At 36.7% G+C, this 18,261-nt stretch overlaps 1 protein-coding gene across 2 annotated transcripts in view; it reads right to left on the minus strand.

The window, feature by feature from the left end:
• CLCN3 (chloride voltage-gated channel 3) overlaps positions 1–17,615 on the minus strand; it is a 114,700-nt gene extending 97,085 nt beyond the window's left edge. For both annotated transcript variants that reach the window (XM_020997872.2, XM_020997870.2), the window contains exons 1-2: positions 17,075–17,615; positions 3,603–3,778 (exon numbers count right to left, since the gene is read on the minus strand). In XM_020997872.2, the coding sequence (XP_020853531.1) occupies positions 3,603–3,762 (160 nt within the window). In that variant the 5' untranslated portion in view covers positions 3,763–3,778; positions 17,075–17,615. The remainder of the gene's footprint in view (positions 1–3,602; positions 3,779–17,074) is intronic.
• Between the last annotated feature and the right edge of the window lie 646 nt (positions 17,616–18,261).

Raw genomic sequence — 18,261 nt, forward strand, 5'->3', positions numbered from 1 at the left:
CTGACTTTTCTAAGAGTAAAATCAATATATCTGAATATATTACTCTAATTCTATGACAATACACATTTCATTATCAATAAGACAAGAATTATATCACTACTCTTTAATGACAATAACTGCTGAAAAATAATTCTTAACACCAGTTTTTAATGACTGGCTTTACTGGCTGACCCAATCTAAATAACCTTACCACTTAAATACTCTTTAGTTCAAAACAATGTATCTCAAGGTTTCAGCTAAGGTATATCTTCAGCAGATCTCCTCAATTTGGCCACAGCTGTTAGAACAAACTTGGTTTTTTATTAAATGAGTCCTACAATATCCACACTGAGAAGACAAGACTGACATTGTATCAGATATACCTTCAACATTTTTTGAAAAGAGATTACTGGGACCAAATAACTTAGTTATTTTTAAAATAAAGCTCTATGGCAGGCAAACAAAATGTCATTAATAAAGAAGTCTGATGACAATAATACATCCTCTTAAGGGATAAAGTCTCATCAAGAAAAGTGAATTGAGAGCCAGGAGATCTCAGTTTGAATCTTTACATCAAGCTTACTTCCTACCTGTGAGACCTTGGGCAAGTCAATTAATTTTTTAAAATTCTGTTCCCTAATCTGTAAAATGAGGAGAATGGACTAGATAACATCTTACATCTCTTTCTGATAAAAAATGACAAGGCTATGAACAAATTTATATAGAATTTTGTGGTTTATAAATGCTTTCTTCACAATAACTTATAAAGTGGTTCTGAAGTATAAATATTATGCCTTCAGCAAAGTTAAATGGCTTGTATATGTGGCATGGATTTGCTTTGATACATGCAGTCAGGATCCACAGCTATAATAAACACCCCCACTGCCCTTGCGCCATGCTAAATAATGTAAACATTTAAACTTAGCCCCTAAACACCCCCAACACGCTTGCTCCATACTGACACATCATTATATAACCAAAGTTAATCTAAGTTTATGAGCTTATTGTTGGCATGTTTCCTTCCTTGTCTGTTTCTCTATCTATTAAGCGAGCACTGGTCAGTAAGTGCGGAATGCTACGGATGCTGTACTAAAGGGCAAATCCTTCCTTCTCTTCCCCCCTCCACCATACCCCTCCTCTCACTGGCCACCAAGAGAAGGATAATAAAGGAATATTAACCCCTTAAGTCAGGCCCAATCCAGTGAATCTGCGATGGAACTAAGCTCCTATCTAACAACTTGTCTGGTTACCTATGTGGTGACAAATACAGGGGTCTGGGATCCTCTGGCACCAAGTCCACTCCAACTGACTAATGTTCAAGAGCTTAAATTTGTGATCCTATGAGGGCAAGAACTATTTCATTTTTGTCTCTTTCCCCCCAGTGCTCTGGACTTAATAATTATTGTTTTTGAATAAAATCAATCCTAGTCTTACCTTATCAAGCTGCACAAAGTTGAATCTCCCCTTTCACACAGAATCAACATAGACATTTAGGACTAGCTGGGTCTTCAAAGATTATCTGCTATAATCCAAATAAGGATATTAAGGCCCAAAGAAGCTAAGTGAATTTTACCACAGTCACACAGCTAGCTAATAACAAGACTTAGACTAAAACTTGAGTCTTCTAACTTATGGTCCAGTGGAATTTCCACACTAGGGCAATTTCCAGAAAAATGGCAGAGAGATTTAAAGGGAGATAAACTCCTTGAGATCCTCCTCAAAAATAACAAGACAATTACTTAAAAAGGAACAAAATTACCAGACATTTCTACAAGAAAATTACAACTCACCAAAATGACAACGAGCCAACTGAAAAGAAACTCCAATATAGAAATTACTATGGAGTAAGAAGTAAATGAAAATACATCAAAGGAAATGTACACAAAATAGTATCAAAAATAGAGACATATACTCAAACAGATAACAAACATACTCAAGAATTAAGAGAAGTATTAAGAACTCTGAGGTCATCTTTCATTCTTCACTCTTTCCTACCTTCTATATATGAACAGCTGGCAAATCTAGTTGACCCTTTTTGCACATCACTTATATCCATCTCATCTCTCCACTCTTACGGCCATTATAGTAGCTTAGGTCTTTATCACTTCTCTCCAGGACTACAACAGCCTCCTAATTCATCTCCCTACCTTCAGTCTCTCCTCTCTCCATGATGCTATCAACTTCATATTCCTAAAACAGAGAGAGATGTGACCATATCATCGTCCTATTCCAAAATCTTCAGTGGCTCTAGAATAAAATAAAAACTCAATGGTTTGGCCTTTACAGTATTCCAAATCTGGCTGCCACCTATTTCTTCCAGTCTTATTTTACATAACTGCCCTTCATGCATTCTTCTTTCCAATCAAACTGACCTGCTAGCTGTTCCAAGTAGATGACATTCCATTTCCTGCCTCTATGCTTTTTCACAAGAATCTCCTCACATCTGGAAATTATTCCTTCTTCATGTCAGCCTCAATGAATTCCAAACCACCTTCAAAGAACAACTCAGATTTGGCTTCCTAGGCCTTTCTTGTTCCCCCTAACTGGTAAACTTCTCTCAAAGGCGCTTTCTTATTTTTTTGTTTACTTGCCTACATCCATGTTGCCCACTCTCCCCCAACAGTAGAACTGACTGGTTATCTTCACTGTGATTCTTAAAAAACATTTTCCTACATTTTAGAATAATTATTTCCACTATTTTCTTAGCCCATATATAAAAACTGAAATTGGCATTCAAAGTATTCAATACAACTTCTGATTTTGTTGTTCTCAGGAGCACAAAACTAAAAGGTGCAAAATATTTTTAAACATTTCCCAGATTCATAAAAAACTTCCATGCACAACTATATATAAAGGAAGCACTTTTCTTTTGTTATTCTGATCTGTGTAGACCTAGAGTATTACTCTGCCAATAAAGTACCCCTTCTTTCAAAACCTTTCTAGTAATATCACCAGCTTTTTTTACTCAACGAAAAAGCACAAGGTTAAAGAAGAGGTTCTTTTTCCTGCTGATAGTTTCCAAAGTCATTAATTACCATATTCCAAGAATTTCAGAAAAGGTCAATCATGTTCAACTAGTCAGTCTTACAGATGGTAGCAGCCTGTGGATAGCTACTGCTATAATCCACTGCCCATAGCAGCTCCAACATCTTAGCCAACTCAAATAAAGGTGAGATGTTTTAGAGAGATTATCATGCTGCCAATTCCAAGAACTCTCAGTACCTCTTTCCTGACTCCAAAATTATCAATTTCCCTCTATCTCACTACAGATTCCTTCCCAACACCTCCCATTCCCAAAAGACTATCAGTGCCATTTCTCTCTGTAGTAAACCACACTGCTTCAGGGAGAAAGAGTTTAGGACTAACTGAAAAAAGTTAAGTACAACTGTTATTTTATCAGATTTATCAATTACACACATTCTAAATGTATCTATAAACCAAGCTTCTCCATATGAAATTAAGTTGAAAAGAAAGGAAAAATTATTACCAGTTTTGAGAATAGTGAACTACTAGAAACAAAAGAATAAACTATTTTATTCTTGTAAAATCTAGCATTAAATACTCCACATGAATACTTGAAACAACACACATCATCCAAAATAGAAAACGCAATGCCAACTTACCAACTGAGGCATCACCGTCTAACAAATTGTCATCTTCAGAAGTCTGGAAGTCCATAATAACACCTGCTCCATCTAAAAGTTCCTCGTCACTACTTGCACTTGTTATACTGTTGTAGCTATTTCGATAGTAGCCTCTATGGAACAGCTGCTCAGACTCCATTTAGTTATTTGACGAACTAAAGAAAGTTTTAGAAAGAGCATTGTTTTAATATTCTCTTGATGTGCAACATTATACTATGCAACTTATAACAATACCAAAAGACAAAATCTAAATGAGATTTCAGAATGTTTAAAAGTAATATCACATTTACCAACTGCCAATTGTTTACCTATTAAAAATTCCGTTCTTCAAAGATACAAATCAGGTACTGAATGATTGCTTTATTGGTTCTACAACATCCTATCCTTGTTCTTTAATTCATTATTTATATTCTGAGTTTATAGTCACCAGTTAAATAGACAGTTACTCCTTAATGAAAGATTAAATCACAATTACATTTTTCATTACCAATAGCAACAAATAAGACCATGATTTAATCTTTACCATTCTTATTTTCAATATTCTCATTTTAATTATACATAGAACTAGTATTCATTACTTACTATCTAAATTCTTTTAAAGCATTTCTACCTGGTAACTTTCTACCAAAGAGCAAAATCCTGAGAGACAGGCTATGATTATAGAAAGGTCTGTATAGAGCATAAGGCAGAAAACAAATGTAAACCAAGTAACAATACCAGACTTTTGTTCTAATTTTGTTACATCTAAGAATTCCACATGGATTCATATATTCCCATAATGTTTTTGTCATTTCTACGTGGTAGGCCATTCCATCTTGGAGATACTAGGTATTAATGAAACTCAATGGATGTCACCTTCCTTGTCTATAAAATGAGGATGCTGGACTAGATGATTTCTATTGCCCTTTCTAGATCTAAAATTATAAGAATTATATTATATAAATTATATGCAAATTAGCATCTAAAAGAAGTGTACCAGTTAATAGATGTCTTAAAAGCTCTAAGAGTAAAGGGCTGAAAAGGTAGTCTTGTACAAGCAGCCAGAAAAGGGTACAGCTTTGTAAGATACAGCTCATTAAATGACCAACCACAATTTTAGAGGAGTCAAGATGAAACACGTTACCCAGCTCCTGAAAGAGCTGAAGGACTCAAGAGTACAGATTAACACATGGGTTTTTTGGGGCTTAGCCAATGAAGGAATCTGTTTTGCTTGACTATACACGTTTGTAACAGGGGTTTTGTCTTTCTTGATTTCTCAATGGAGGAAGAAGGGTGAGGGGTAGAAGAGAATGTATATCTGAAAATAAAATAAAATTTAATTTAAAAAAAAACCCCAGTGCTCATTTTATGTGAGTTGTACCAAAGACATACACTAAAGAAAAGGAGTAGAAAGAAATTATTATTCTAGAGCTATAAAGATGTACTGCTACCTTAAGATTTTCTAAACAAACATGCGGAAATCTGAATATAAAAAAAATTTACTTATGGTAAAGTAATGGCAGAGAGTGGCTAGAAAGGCCTAAAATAATGACTAATAATTTTCCAGTTTTCTTTGTAAAAATATAATCAAATAACATAATAAAAATAGTTATGTTTACTTGCAGAAATATAAATTTCTGGAGAAAACAGAATTAATCAAAAATATAACCAGTTGCCAACAGCACCTAAGCTAATCGTCTCCAAGACAGAATTATCTATACTTTTCTAATTTTTTAGAAGATACCAAAAATTATAATAAAAACCTTCAAAGAAAACTGATTAAATATTTATTCCTTTTTAATTTAGATAATATTTTACTTATCCTCTATGGAGTTGTGAGAAGAGCAGTCCGCAAACTGTCAAGCAGTATTATTATCTTGAAAAGGATGGAATATGGGGCAGCTAGGTGGCGCAGTGGATAGAGCACCAGCCCTGGAGACGGGAAGATCTGAGTTCAAATCTAACTTCAGACACAACATTTACTAGCTATGTGAGTCTGGGCAAGTCATTTCACCCCACTGCTCACCTCCCTACCCCCCCCCAAAAAAAGGATGAGATATTCTACAGGTAGCACATGATAGAAATATAAAGACATGATGCCGTAGTAAGGGTATATTATTGTCACTAATAGTTTACATTTATACCATGTTTTACAAAGTTCTTTATTATCTCATTATTATCTCCTTTGACCCTCCCTTATATCTTTCCTATCTTTCAAAGGCATATCTTTCCAATACTCTTACAGAACAATTTACAGAACAAGAAATGGAGTCTTATGGTCAGTGACTTATCAAAGTCAAGGTCATCTGAATCTAAGTCTTCTTATTTCACATTAAGTGTTCTTTCTGATACACTGAAGTTGTATTGAAAACTTTGAAATAAGGAAAACATTGTTTTATTCAAACTTCTGTATTATAACTGCCTAATTAACTTATAAGTTATCATTCTAAAATTCTGTCAAACATTAATCTATGTGTGAATACATATAATTATACATCTACATATATTTATTTATACACACCCACATATGGGGGTAGGGGGGAACAGTATGTATACATAACAAGGAACTTCAAAGAATAGAAATAAAGTATGTCATCAAGGAATTGTCGGGCAAAAAAGAGAAGATGGGCCGGTCTTGCGGCAAGAGTAAGAAATAACCAACAGAAGGCCAGAGTGCTCCAGTGATACCTTCTCTGTTTGGGAAAAGAAAGGGCTTCGGCAGTTTGGATAGAATCCCCACTAGCAAACTACTGGGAGGATAGTGGATAGTGACAAGAGTTGCATAGGATGGGAAGGTATGGATGAGTTTTGATAATAACTGCTTTGCAATGTTTTAAGGACTATGATTACAAAATTCTGTTCATTTGCCTTACTAAATTTTTAGTATACTCCTTAATAGTACTGTTAATATTTTTTCCCATATAAAGTTCATCACGATTTTGTCTACTTCTATAAAGCCCCTTTACAGTTTAATTAGCATTGCATTCAAGGTATAAATATATAAATTGTAATTTTTGCTATATTAACCTAACCTATTGATAAACACTGAATGTTCCTCCAGTTGTTTAAGTTCTCCTTTATTTTAATCATATTTATCTGACAGGTTCAGTGTGTTCCTAGTTTTTAGAGGCAGGCCTTGCACTCTGTTGAGGTTAGAAGCTGGAATGAAATGAGGTAACTGTAGGTCATTAAACAGTTAACACAAGGTTTTCTATTTATAAAAATAACAACTTTGAAAGGCTTAATAACTCTGATCAATGCAATAACCGACCACAATTCCAGAGGACTCATGATGAAACATGCTACTGACCTTTTGATATAAAGATAATAGACTCAGAGAACAGATATAGACTTTTTTTTGGTAGGGGGTTTGGGGGGGGGAACAGAAGGGGGACATGGCCAATGTGAAAATTGTTTTCCTTGACTATACATGTTTGTAGGAGGGTTGCTTTTTTTTTCCCCTTGCATTCTCAATGAGGAAGGGAAGGGGGAAAGAGAGAGGCTGTATCTTTGCGAAAGTGAAATAAAAGTTTCTAAAGGTTACTTAGTTAATAAAATAGAAAAGATATTCAATATGGACACAGTTGGGCTTAGCTAAAATAGAAGCAGGTCCTCTTTCTATTCTTCTGGAAATGATTCTGGTCAGTAGGACATGGTAGTCAGAAAGGTCACAAGACAAAATTTAAAAGGGTCCCATCCCACGCAAAGGCTGGAGTTTTTAATGCTCTTAGGTGAAGATCCAATCTGGGCCAATAAATTTACCAGGACAGTTTAGGCACTGCTTAGGGGAAAAAATAACTTAACTTGGGGGGTGAGGGGGAAGATCCCTGGTGGATAATGGTCCTATCACTAGGTAAATTACATCTCAAACATTTTACATTTGTTATTACTGTAAATGAAGTTCTTAAAATCTTCTTTAAGAATTCAATTTATTCAGTGGATAGAGCACTGGCCCTGAAGTCAGGATGACCTGAGTTCAAATCCAGCCTCAGACCAAACATTTGACACTTACTCACTGTGTGACCCTGGGCAAGTCACTTAACCCCAATTGCCTAAAAAAAACAAAAAATGAAAAAAAGAATTCAATTTATTTTAAGGGTTAATACACATACTGTAACTTTACTGAAATCATTCATCGCATGTTAATTTTTTGGTTGAGGTCGCTGGATTTTCTAACTACAATTTCATTTCATCTGCAAATAATATTACCTTGCATTTCCAATGCTGATCCTTCTAATATATTTTTCTTGTCTTATTTCAAATGCTAGAATTTCTAATACTATGTTAAAAGCGGTGAGTGGCCACCTTTGTTTTATTTTTGGAATGCTTCTAATGTTTTCTATCTTTTTTTTTTTAAAGGCATTTGGGGTTAAGTGACCAGCTGTGTGACCCTGGGCAAGTCACAGCTAGTAAGTGTCCGGTTGGTCTGAGACTGAATTTGAACTCAGGCACTCCTGACTTCAGGGCCGGTGCTCTACCCACTGTGCAACTTAGCTACCCCCTCTAATGTTTTCTCCATTGCATAGTATGTTGGCTCTTGGCTTAAGTCAAAATTTTTATATAGTGTTGAAGTAAAATCCTTCTATACTTATTCTTTTAAGTGTTTTTTAAAATATCAATCAGTGTCATTTATCAATTGTTTTTTGCTTCTGATACGATAAATTTGTTGGAGAAGGTGGAGTTGGGTTTATGTTGTATTACGTTTGTCTTTCTGATGTTGAATCAATCTTCCATTGCTCATATAAACCCTCAGTAGTCAAAATCTTAATGTTAAGTTGGCTAATATTTAATTTAGTATTTGTATCTTTAGTGAAAATGGTCTTTCAATTTTCTTTAGTGTTACATTTTCCTGGTTTTAAAATCAACATCATCACTGACTTATCAAGGTATCAGATAATACTGTATCTTTATATTTATGAAGAAACTATGTAATATATGATAGGGATGAGAATTGTACTTTTATTTCACTAATGTGAAGAACTCAGAAGTGAGAAAATTCACTCTGTCAACTAAAGTATGCACATTTTCTTCAACTTTTAGTCTTAAAAGAGCTGCCAAGAGCAGAAGTATCAAATTCAAATAGAAACAGGGGCCACTAAACCATACATAGGGTTTTTTATATTCTTCTATTCCTCACTCTCATGATCTCAATCTTACTCAATCTCCCCATACACAAATAAATCTTTCTTATAGCCCAAATCTGTAATTGCATTGGCATACTGAACTCCCTTAATAGGAAGCTCCTTTTATTGATAAATGGAGATTCCCCATAACTTTTCCTAATAATTTTTCTGATACTCACAAGTCCTGAAGATTTTCATAGGTTAAGAGGTTAAATGATTCACTGAGGCCCACTTAAGTCAGTATGTGTCAAAAGCAGGACTCAAAAACAAGCCTTCCTGAGATCAACTGTTTTCTAACCAATATACAGAACTACTTTGTGCACAGAGATTCATCACTATTCCAAAAAATAAAAAAGGATTAAAAACCTACATCCATAAGGTGCAATGCTAAGTAATAATGAGTCAAAGATATAGTCCATGCCCTCAGGGAAGAATTAACAACATGAACAAGAATACAAGCAGCTATAAAGGGAAGACAGCCAGTTAAACATTATTTGAGCATTATTACATGTAATCAGGGAAATAAGAATATATTTTGGAATTGTGAAAGACAAAAAGCAAAGCAAATTCATAACCATACTTCCAATAAGAGATACTAGATTTCCCTTCCACATCAAGACTTTCCCCATCACAGTTTCAATATATCGTAGGTCGGCATAAGAGATTAAATGGGAATTTGGGGAAAGTTTTGCAGAAGATGAAGATGACATAGAAAAAGTTTAGACACATATAAAATATATGTATAGTATGGTATAATATCAACATGTTTTATCTTTTAATACCATTAATAATTCAGACTCCTTCTTTCGTACAAAGGGAGGGCCAAAATATTTTGCACAGATTTTCCAGATTGCAGAGATACCACACCCCTAAAACCTTCCCCCACCCCAGATGTGGAAGGGATAACTGTAGTTCGGTCAGTCAACAAACATTTATTAAGCACTTACTCTGTATAAAGGCAAAAACAAGGTTCTCAAGGAGCTCACATTTTAATGGGGTTGGGGCAGAGATAACATGCAAATAGTAATTACATACATGATATACAGGGTATAAATGAAAGTTAATCTCAGAATGTATTAGCAGTGAGGAAAACCAGAAAAGGCTTCCTGCAGAAAGTGGAATATGAACTGAATTCTGAAGTCCATAAAGCTAGAAGCCAAAGCGGGGAGGGAAGAATATTCCATGTGCATAAGACAGCCAGTGCAGGGTTAGGGTCAGTGTGAGGAACAGGAAGTGGGCAAGTACAGCTGGATTTAGAGTGAACAGAAGAGAGTAAATGTTGGATTAGAAAAGTAGGAAGGGGACAGGTTATGACAAGTTAAATGCCAAATAAAGCATTTTCTATGTGATCATCTTACATGAACATGACTGATCACTTCTTTTGAGCCTCCTTTGCTGGACTTTCCTCCATGTCATTCCCACTAAATATGACTATCCCCCAGGTTTCTATCCTGAACACTTTTGTCTCTATAAACTACCTTGCATGGTAATCTCATCAGTGCCCATGGGTTCAATTTATCATCTCTATGTAGATGATTTCCAGACCCTTTTTATCCAGCCTGAAATCCTCTTCTGACCTCCACTCTGAAATCACCAAGTGCCTTTTCAACATCTTGAAATAGATGGCCCACATACCTCTCAAATTCATTATGTTCAAAACAGAATTCATTACCTTTCCCCAAAAACACCCCATTTTTTTTAAATTTATTTATGTTTAGTTTTCAGCATTCATTTTTATAAGATTCTGAGTTCTAAATTTTCCCTCCTCCCCTCTCCCCAAAACAGCATGTAATCTGATATAGGCTATACGTGTACAATCATATTGAACATATTCCACATTAGTGGAATTACTAGAATATTAGAATATTTCCACATTCTTTCATGTTGTGAAAGAAGAATAAGAACAAAAGGGGAAAACCATGAGAAAGAAAAAAAAAGGAGAGAAAATGGTATGCTTTGATCTACATTCAGATGCCATAGATCTTTCTCTAAATGTGGATAGCATTTTCCATCATGAGTCTTTTGGAAGTGTCTTAGATCATTGCAGTGCTGAGAAGTGCTAAGTTCATCAAAGTTGATCATTGCACAATGTTGCTGTTACTGTGTATAAAGGTTCTTCTCTTGGTTCTACTCATTTCATTCGGCATCATGTAAGTCTTTCCAAGTTTTTCTGAAACCCTCCTGCTCATCATTTCTTATGGAACAAAAGTATTCCATTACATTCATATACCACAGCTTGTTCAGCCATTCCCCAACTGATTGGCTTTCCCTCAATTTCCAATTCTTTGCCACTAAAAAGAGAGCTGCTATAGCACGCTATATTGGGGATGGGGAGAGGAAGGAGGGGAAAAAAATTTAAAACTCAAAAGCTTATGGAAGTGAATGCTGAAAAACTAAAAGCAAATAAAATAAATTAAAAAGAAAAAAAAAGAGAGAAGGAGAAGAACAGAGCTAATCAATCAAGTTCTAAAACTTGACCTAGGGGTACTGTTTCCTTTAATCTCCAACCTTCCTCATTCTTATTCCCACCACTCCTCTGCACAGACTAACATTATGCTAAACATTCAGTAGGTACTCAACAAATGGTTAATGTTCTAAAGCAATTTGACTTAAAATCTAATAAATAAGGAACTGCCAAAAAAAAAGAGCTGCTATAAATATTTTTGTATATGTGGGTCCTTTTCCCTTTTTTATGATCTCTTTGGAATACAGACCTAGTAGTGCTATTGCTGGATCAAAGGGTATGCACAGTTTTAGAGCCCTATGGGTGTAGTTCAAACTGCTTTCCAGAATATTTGGATCAGTTCAAAACTCCACCAACAATGTATTAGTGTTCCAATTTTCCCACATCTTCTGCAACATTTATCATTTTCCTGTTTTGTCATGTTAGCCAATCTGATAGGTGTGATGTGGTACGTTAGAATTACTTCAATTTGCATTTCTCTAATTAATAGTGATTTAGAGCATTTTTCATATGGCTACATATAGCTTTAATTTCTTCCTCTGAAAACTGCTCATTCATAGCCTTTGACTATTTATCAATTGGGGAATGACTTATATTCTTATAAAGTTGACTCAGTTCTCTATATAGTTTAGAAATGAGGCCTTTATCTGAAACACTGGCTGTAAAAATTGTTTCCCAACTTTCTGCTTCCCTTCTAACCTTAGTCGCATTAATTCAATTTAATGTGGTCAAAATTATCCATTTTGCATTTCATAATGTTCTCTATCTCTTTTGGTCATAAATTCTTCCCTTCTCCTTAAATCTGTCAGGTAAAATATTTCCTGCTCTCCTAATATGCATATAGTATCATCCTTTATGATTAAATCATGTACTCATTTTGACCTTATATGGTGTAAGATGTTCGTCCATGCCTAGCTGCTGCCATACTATTTTCCAGTTTTCCCAAGAGTTTTTGTCAAATAGTGAGTTCTTTTCCCAGAAATTGGAGTCTCTGGGTTTATCATATAGTAGATTATTATTGTCACTAACTACTGTGTCTTGTGTTCCTAACCTATTCCACTCATCTACCATTCTATTTCTTAGCCAATACCAAAGTTTTGATAATTGCTGCTTTTTAATACAGTTTAGCTCTGGGACCGGTAGGCCACCTTCCTCTTGCATTTCTTTTCATTAATTCCCTTGATATTCTGGTCCTTTTGTTCTTCCAGATGAATTGCGTTATTTTTTCTAGTTCTATAAAATAGTTTTTTGGTAGTTTGATTGGTATGGCACTGAATAAGTAAACTAATTTAGGTAGAATTGTCATTTTTATTTTATTAGTTCAGCCTCCCCACGAGCAACTGATATTTTTCCAGTTATTTAGATCTGACTTCATTTGTGTGAAAAGTATTTTGTAATTGTGTTCATAAAGTTCCTAGGTTTGTCTTGGCAGGTACTCCCAGATATCTTATATTGTCTACAATTACTTTAAATGAAATTTCTCGTTCTATATCTTGCTGCTGGGCTTTGTTATTAATATATGGGAATGCCAATGATTTATGTGGTTCTATTTTATATCCTGCAACTTTGCTAAAATTGTTAATTACTTCAAGTAGTTTTTTTAGTTAATTCTCTAGGATTCTCTAAGTATACCATTGTATCATCTGCAAAGAGTGATAGCTTTGTTTCTTTATTGCCTATTCTATTTCCTTCAATTTATTTTTCTTCTCTTATTGCTAAAGCTAACATTTCTAGTACAAAACCGAATAACAGTAAACCCTCCCCTTTTCCAAATTTTCCTATACATATCGTGGGGCACCACTTGACTCAGGCTCAGAACCTCAATGTCCTCCTCAACCCATCACTCACACTCACCACAAATATCCAAATCTATTGCCAAGTCTCGTCATTTTTACTTTCACCAACATCTCTCATGTCCCTTCTCTCCACTTTTACAGCTGCCACCCTGGTGCAGGTATTCCCACAATAATCCACCCTCTAAGCAACCAAAGTGATCAACCTAAAGCTCAGGCCTAATCATGTCATACATTCCCCTTTCCTCAAGTCAATACATTCAAAAGGATTTCTATTTCCTCCAGGATTAACCCATATGTCTTCTCTGACACTCTTTCCATAGGTTGCTAATCCATGCCTCAAAGTAAGGCTGCATTTATAAAACAATGAAAAGAGATGATTCAGGAAATATTAAGGAAAAGCAATCAAATTGGTCAACAAATGAGTAGTATTAATTCAAAAGTTACTATAAATTTCCTTGCCTGGAAGAGATCAGTATCCTTTCCTGGAAGCTCAGGTGGAGATACCTCATTTTTAAAATGAAGTTAAACAGTATAAGGGTTCTAATAAGCAACATCTTCACCATGTTTAATTTAGTGACAGGATATACATTTGAAGATGTTTTGTAGATGTGACTGAATCAAAGAAAGTTCAGGGATGGACCCAATATATTCTTCTGTTATCCATATATAGATCACAAGTGTCATCCTAAGAAAAAATGATACGCTCAAAGTCTTTGTATGTCTATCCTGATAGATATGGGAAAGATCTAAGGAAGGACAGGGTCTTGAGGAACCCTTTCCCTCCCCTCCCCAATTTAATGGAATATAAAGTGAATCTCATCAATCTCTGTGTGTGTATATATGTTAAAAGAACCTTGGGATTAGGGTCTTACATGTACATATACATACACAAACATACATACACTAAAGTAACACCTTGAATCATTTTATTACACTTCTACTGTTCACTGTACAAGCTTTGTTAATATTGCCACTGAATCAGAGTTTTATATAAACTGATTTAACAGCAAAACAACATTTTCAAATACTAACAAATTATTGAGATATCTTCATAGCTGTGATGAATGAAGGCCAGGATTAGTTAAAAAAAATTTTTTTAAACCCAGATAGATTTGGAAGTATATAGGGCTGGAGGAAGGAGAAACACAAGAATAACAAATGATGAAAAAAGATAAGCCAAGGGAGTGTCTTGAAAACTCACAGCTATTCATTCTGGAAATACTTCTTTGGTACCTAGGCTGCATGTAGATTAGTATGCTAAACTGCAATGAGTAGCTTTTTAATGCTAGGATAGGCAGTGTCCACATCACTGGATGTCATAATAGGCAAGCCTATGCAAGTAAACAGGCACCTACCTCTACAAGCTACTTCACACCAGTCACAACCTTTTTGATCCCCAATTTCCCTATCTCTAAAAGGAAAGAGTTTCACTAGATTATCTGTATGATCTCTTTAGCTCTTGGCTCTATGATAAATTTCAAGTCCACCCATACGCTGCCACACTCATACCAATCTTTCACTCTAATATGGAATTCCACTATCTATAGCAAATAGATTAGAAAATTATAAGCCTACTACCACCATTCACAGAAAGAGACAATCTGTTCATTTCACTTTCTGCTACAATACATCAGGGCTAGCAGAAGCACTAAGGTACAGCCTTGTCTGTCACAGTATAGACAAGTAACTCCACACAGATTTAACTAAGGGTTATAGGTGTATAGAATAACTTGAATTTATACAACAGCTTAAAGTTTAAGAATTACTTTATATTTACTATTTCATTTTAATAGTATTATCCCTATTTTAAAGATGAAGCAACTGAGGCTCATATTGGTTAAGTGACTTGCTCATGGGCATACAGCTAATATAAGAGACAGGATTATAAATTCAGATCTCCTAACCTTTAGGAGTTAAGTAACTCCTAAAACTTTTAAGTTAAGTATTGTCTACATACACGCAACAAAACACGCCAGAACAAGAAAGGGCAAACAAAACAGGGAGAAAAAAAAAAGAGGAGGGAAGGAAAGAAGGCAATGTCAAGTCAAATTGATATGATGGGATGGTTAATTAACCTAGTACTGCCATGTCCCTTACGGTCTACCACACTGTCTAGCTCTATCCATATGTTTCCATACATTAACAAGTTTGGCATGAGACATCTATTAAGCTATCTATAAGGCAGCAGCAGCAGTCAATTACAACATAAGATTACAAATGTGCCTTCCTGAAGTATTACTTACATGTCATAACATAGGCCTGCCCAACCTGCAGCCCGCCAGTGGTGGCACGCCAAAGGATTTCCTTTCCATACAAAGGATATTTTCCTCTACCTTTCTGGTGGGCCATCAGAAATCCTCTGGCAGGCAGCAAGTGGCCTGAGGGCTGTAAGTGCTACAGGTTGTTCAGACCTGTCCTAACATGAAATGACAGAGCTAAATCACAGTAAGTTGAGCAGTCAATTTACTAACACTGAATATACAATACCATTATGCTGAATGGGGCACATATGAAGCATATCTAGATAACTACTGAATAGTGTGGGTCATCCAAGTTCATAACTGTTTTTTTGAATGATAATACAGATTAAGCTTGGCATCACATGGAAAACCAGTCTAGGCTTTCCCTATCTCTAAAAGGAAGGGATTATCTGTATGATTTCCTCAACTCTGGATTCTATAATCAATCTCAAGCCTACTCATACTCTGCCAAGCCATACCCACTCTTCACTCCAATGTGGACTTCCACTGATCTAAAACAAATTTTATTAGAAAATTATAAGCCTACTAACACCATCTAAAACAACCTGTTCATTTCAAATCTCCACCCCACTTCCTGCCACAAAAATTGCCCCTAAAATCACAATGGCTGCTAACCAAAAGGACATGCAACTATTCTCAATTTTAAGGGGGAAGAGATCTTGTAATCTATGTATGCGGTTTTCAGATATCTTTCCCACAGACAGAACACAAATGACAGCAACATCTTTTATATATACTAACACATACACTTGTGAACTTATTTTCTAGTGACTTTCAAAAGGAGATGATTACTTTACATCAGTTAAAATATTCCCACTCCAGTCCAAAAGATAAAAATGCCCCTGAAGACCAATTCTGCACATTTGCAAAAGTGAAAAACAGCATATATGTTTGGAAGGATCACAACCAAGTCAATTATATAAACCACAACGGTGCTGAACTATATAAAGGTTGAAAAACTTTCAAATCTGTCAGAAAAACAGAGTTGTGGCAGTCCTGAACTATCTCTTTTGTAATGAAGAACTGGAACTTTTGTTTGCTTTTATCCATCAACATATCTATAATTATCTTTAATACCATCAAATTTTAGGGGCAGCTAGGTGGTGCAGTGGATAGAGCACTGGCCCTGGATTCAGAAGGACCTGAGTTCAAGTCCGGCCTCAGACACATAACATTTACTAGCTGTGTGACCCTGGGCAAGTCACTTAACCCCACTGCCCAACCAAAAAACAAAAGGCTACATAATACCATCAAATTTAAAAAAAAAAAAAGGTGGGGGTAGGGGAGGTTGTACGAGTATGTTAACTGCAAAATAAATGTCAGGATTGCCCACTATACAGAGTGTGTGTGCGTGTGTGTGTGTGTGTGTGTGTGTGTACACACACAGCCAATTAAAACTATAGAGATTGAATAAAATGACACGTGTTCAGTGTTCTGCAAACCTTAAAGCACTCTACATAAATACTAGCTATCTTTATTAGGGAGCAACATCAAAAGGATTCATTCGAAAACTGAAGAATGCTTAACACACGATTAAAAAAAAACAAAAATAAGCTTCATTAATTTATGACTTGCTTCCAATACCATGTAAAAAGGTTCGAGGATACTTCCTGGAGTGAAGGAACCAGGATGAAAAAAGTACAAGGGCGTAAACAGAATCCGTGTGAGTTAAACATCACGTGAGTGCATGTCACCCGAGAAAGCCACAGTGCAGGAGCTGGTCAGACAGACCCACCAAATTCAGGCGGGTCCCCCCACCTACCCCAGCCCCAAGCCTGAAACGTGAAAACTACCAAGGCACTCCTTACTACCAGACGTTTTAACTCACCTCACAGCTCAAAGGCATAGCAAAACCCGTGGCTGGAATTGGCGCCGCCTCGGTATCCTGCATCTGTCTCACCCGGGAGACCTAGCTATGCGGGGGACGTCCACGGACAAAAAATCAAAAGCAAAACCCAAACACTATCACGGTTGAGGAGATACCGGAGGATTTCTATTGAAGAGGACACGGAATTTTTGCCAGGTGGGACTTTCGGGTTTTTTTGGTCCTCCTCCAAGCACAGGAGCGGCATGAAGTCTGCTGTTTCTCGTGTTCGGTTCAACCCACTTCCCTCACAATAAAATGAACCCCCCCCCCCGCAAGAGACGTCAGAGGATGCCAGCGGGACCCATGCTGGAACTCCGGCGGGGGAAGGGGCAGGGGAGACCTGCCGGGCCCGGCCCGGTCCAGCGCAGCGCCACACCCTCCGGCCTTGCCTCGTCACCCCAACCCCCAAGTCCAGGCCACAGACCCAAACAACGACTGCAGAACGAGAAGCCCGGCTCGAGCCAGCCCTGACCCACGGAAGATAGAGGAGAAGAGGCCGGAAAGGGCCGGGCACGTCATCGGCGTGATGACGTCATTGCGCAGGACGTGAACGTGAAAGGAATGTCCGTCACGCCTTTCGCCTGCAAGCCGCCGGTGCTAGCTGGCGAGCTGCTGGGGCGAGTAGCCCCGGGCTACTTCTTAGGACAGCCCTGAGAGAACGAGATTGGGTGTGTGCTGCTTTTTGCAAGTGTGGAGGCGCTGTGCAAATGTTAGCTGCTAGTTTAGTAACAAGAATTAAGTAATAATAATCATGTTAGAAAAAGCCTGTACCGGGACCTGCTGGGTCTGTGGCCTTGACCAGACAGATGGCAGTAAAGCAAGTGAGCGAGCGCGCAGGTTGTATGGACTCCCAGATCTCATACTCCATCCTAGGCAATCCTCTACGTTTTATTTTTTAAGTAATTTGTATTCGTGCTTTTTGTTTTCCACATTAGCGTGATTTCTCCTCATTCCTCACCCCACCATCTACCACCGTGTAATCCTCCCTTGTAATGAAGAAAATTAGTTAAACCAAGAGAACTGCCATGACCTCATCTGACAACGTGCGCAGCATTCTGCCTTCGTTGTCCCTCTCCTCTGAGTATTTACCTCTTTATTTCTCTCCACATCAAGTCATTGAAAAAAAAATCTTCCCATGTCTCTTTTAT

This window comes from Phascolarctos cinereus, unplaced genomic scaffold (genome assembly GCF_003287225.1).
Source record: "Phascolarctos cinereus isolate Bilbo 61053 unplaced genomic scaffold, phaCin_HiC Scaffold_9;HRSCAF=440, whole genome shotgun sequence".
In the NCBI taxonomy this organism is placed as follows: Eukaryota; Metazoa; Chordata; class Mammalia; order Diprotodontia; family Phascolarctidae; genus Phascolarctos; species Phascolarctos cinereus.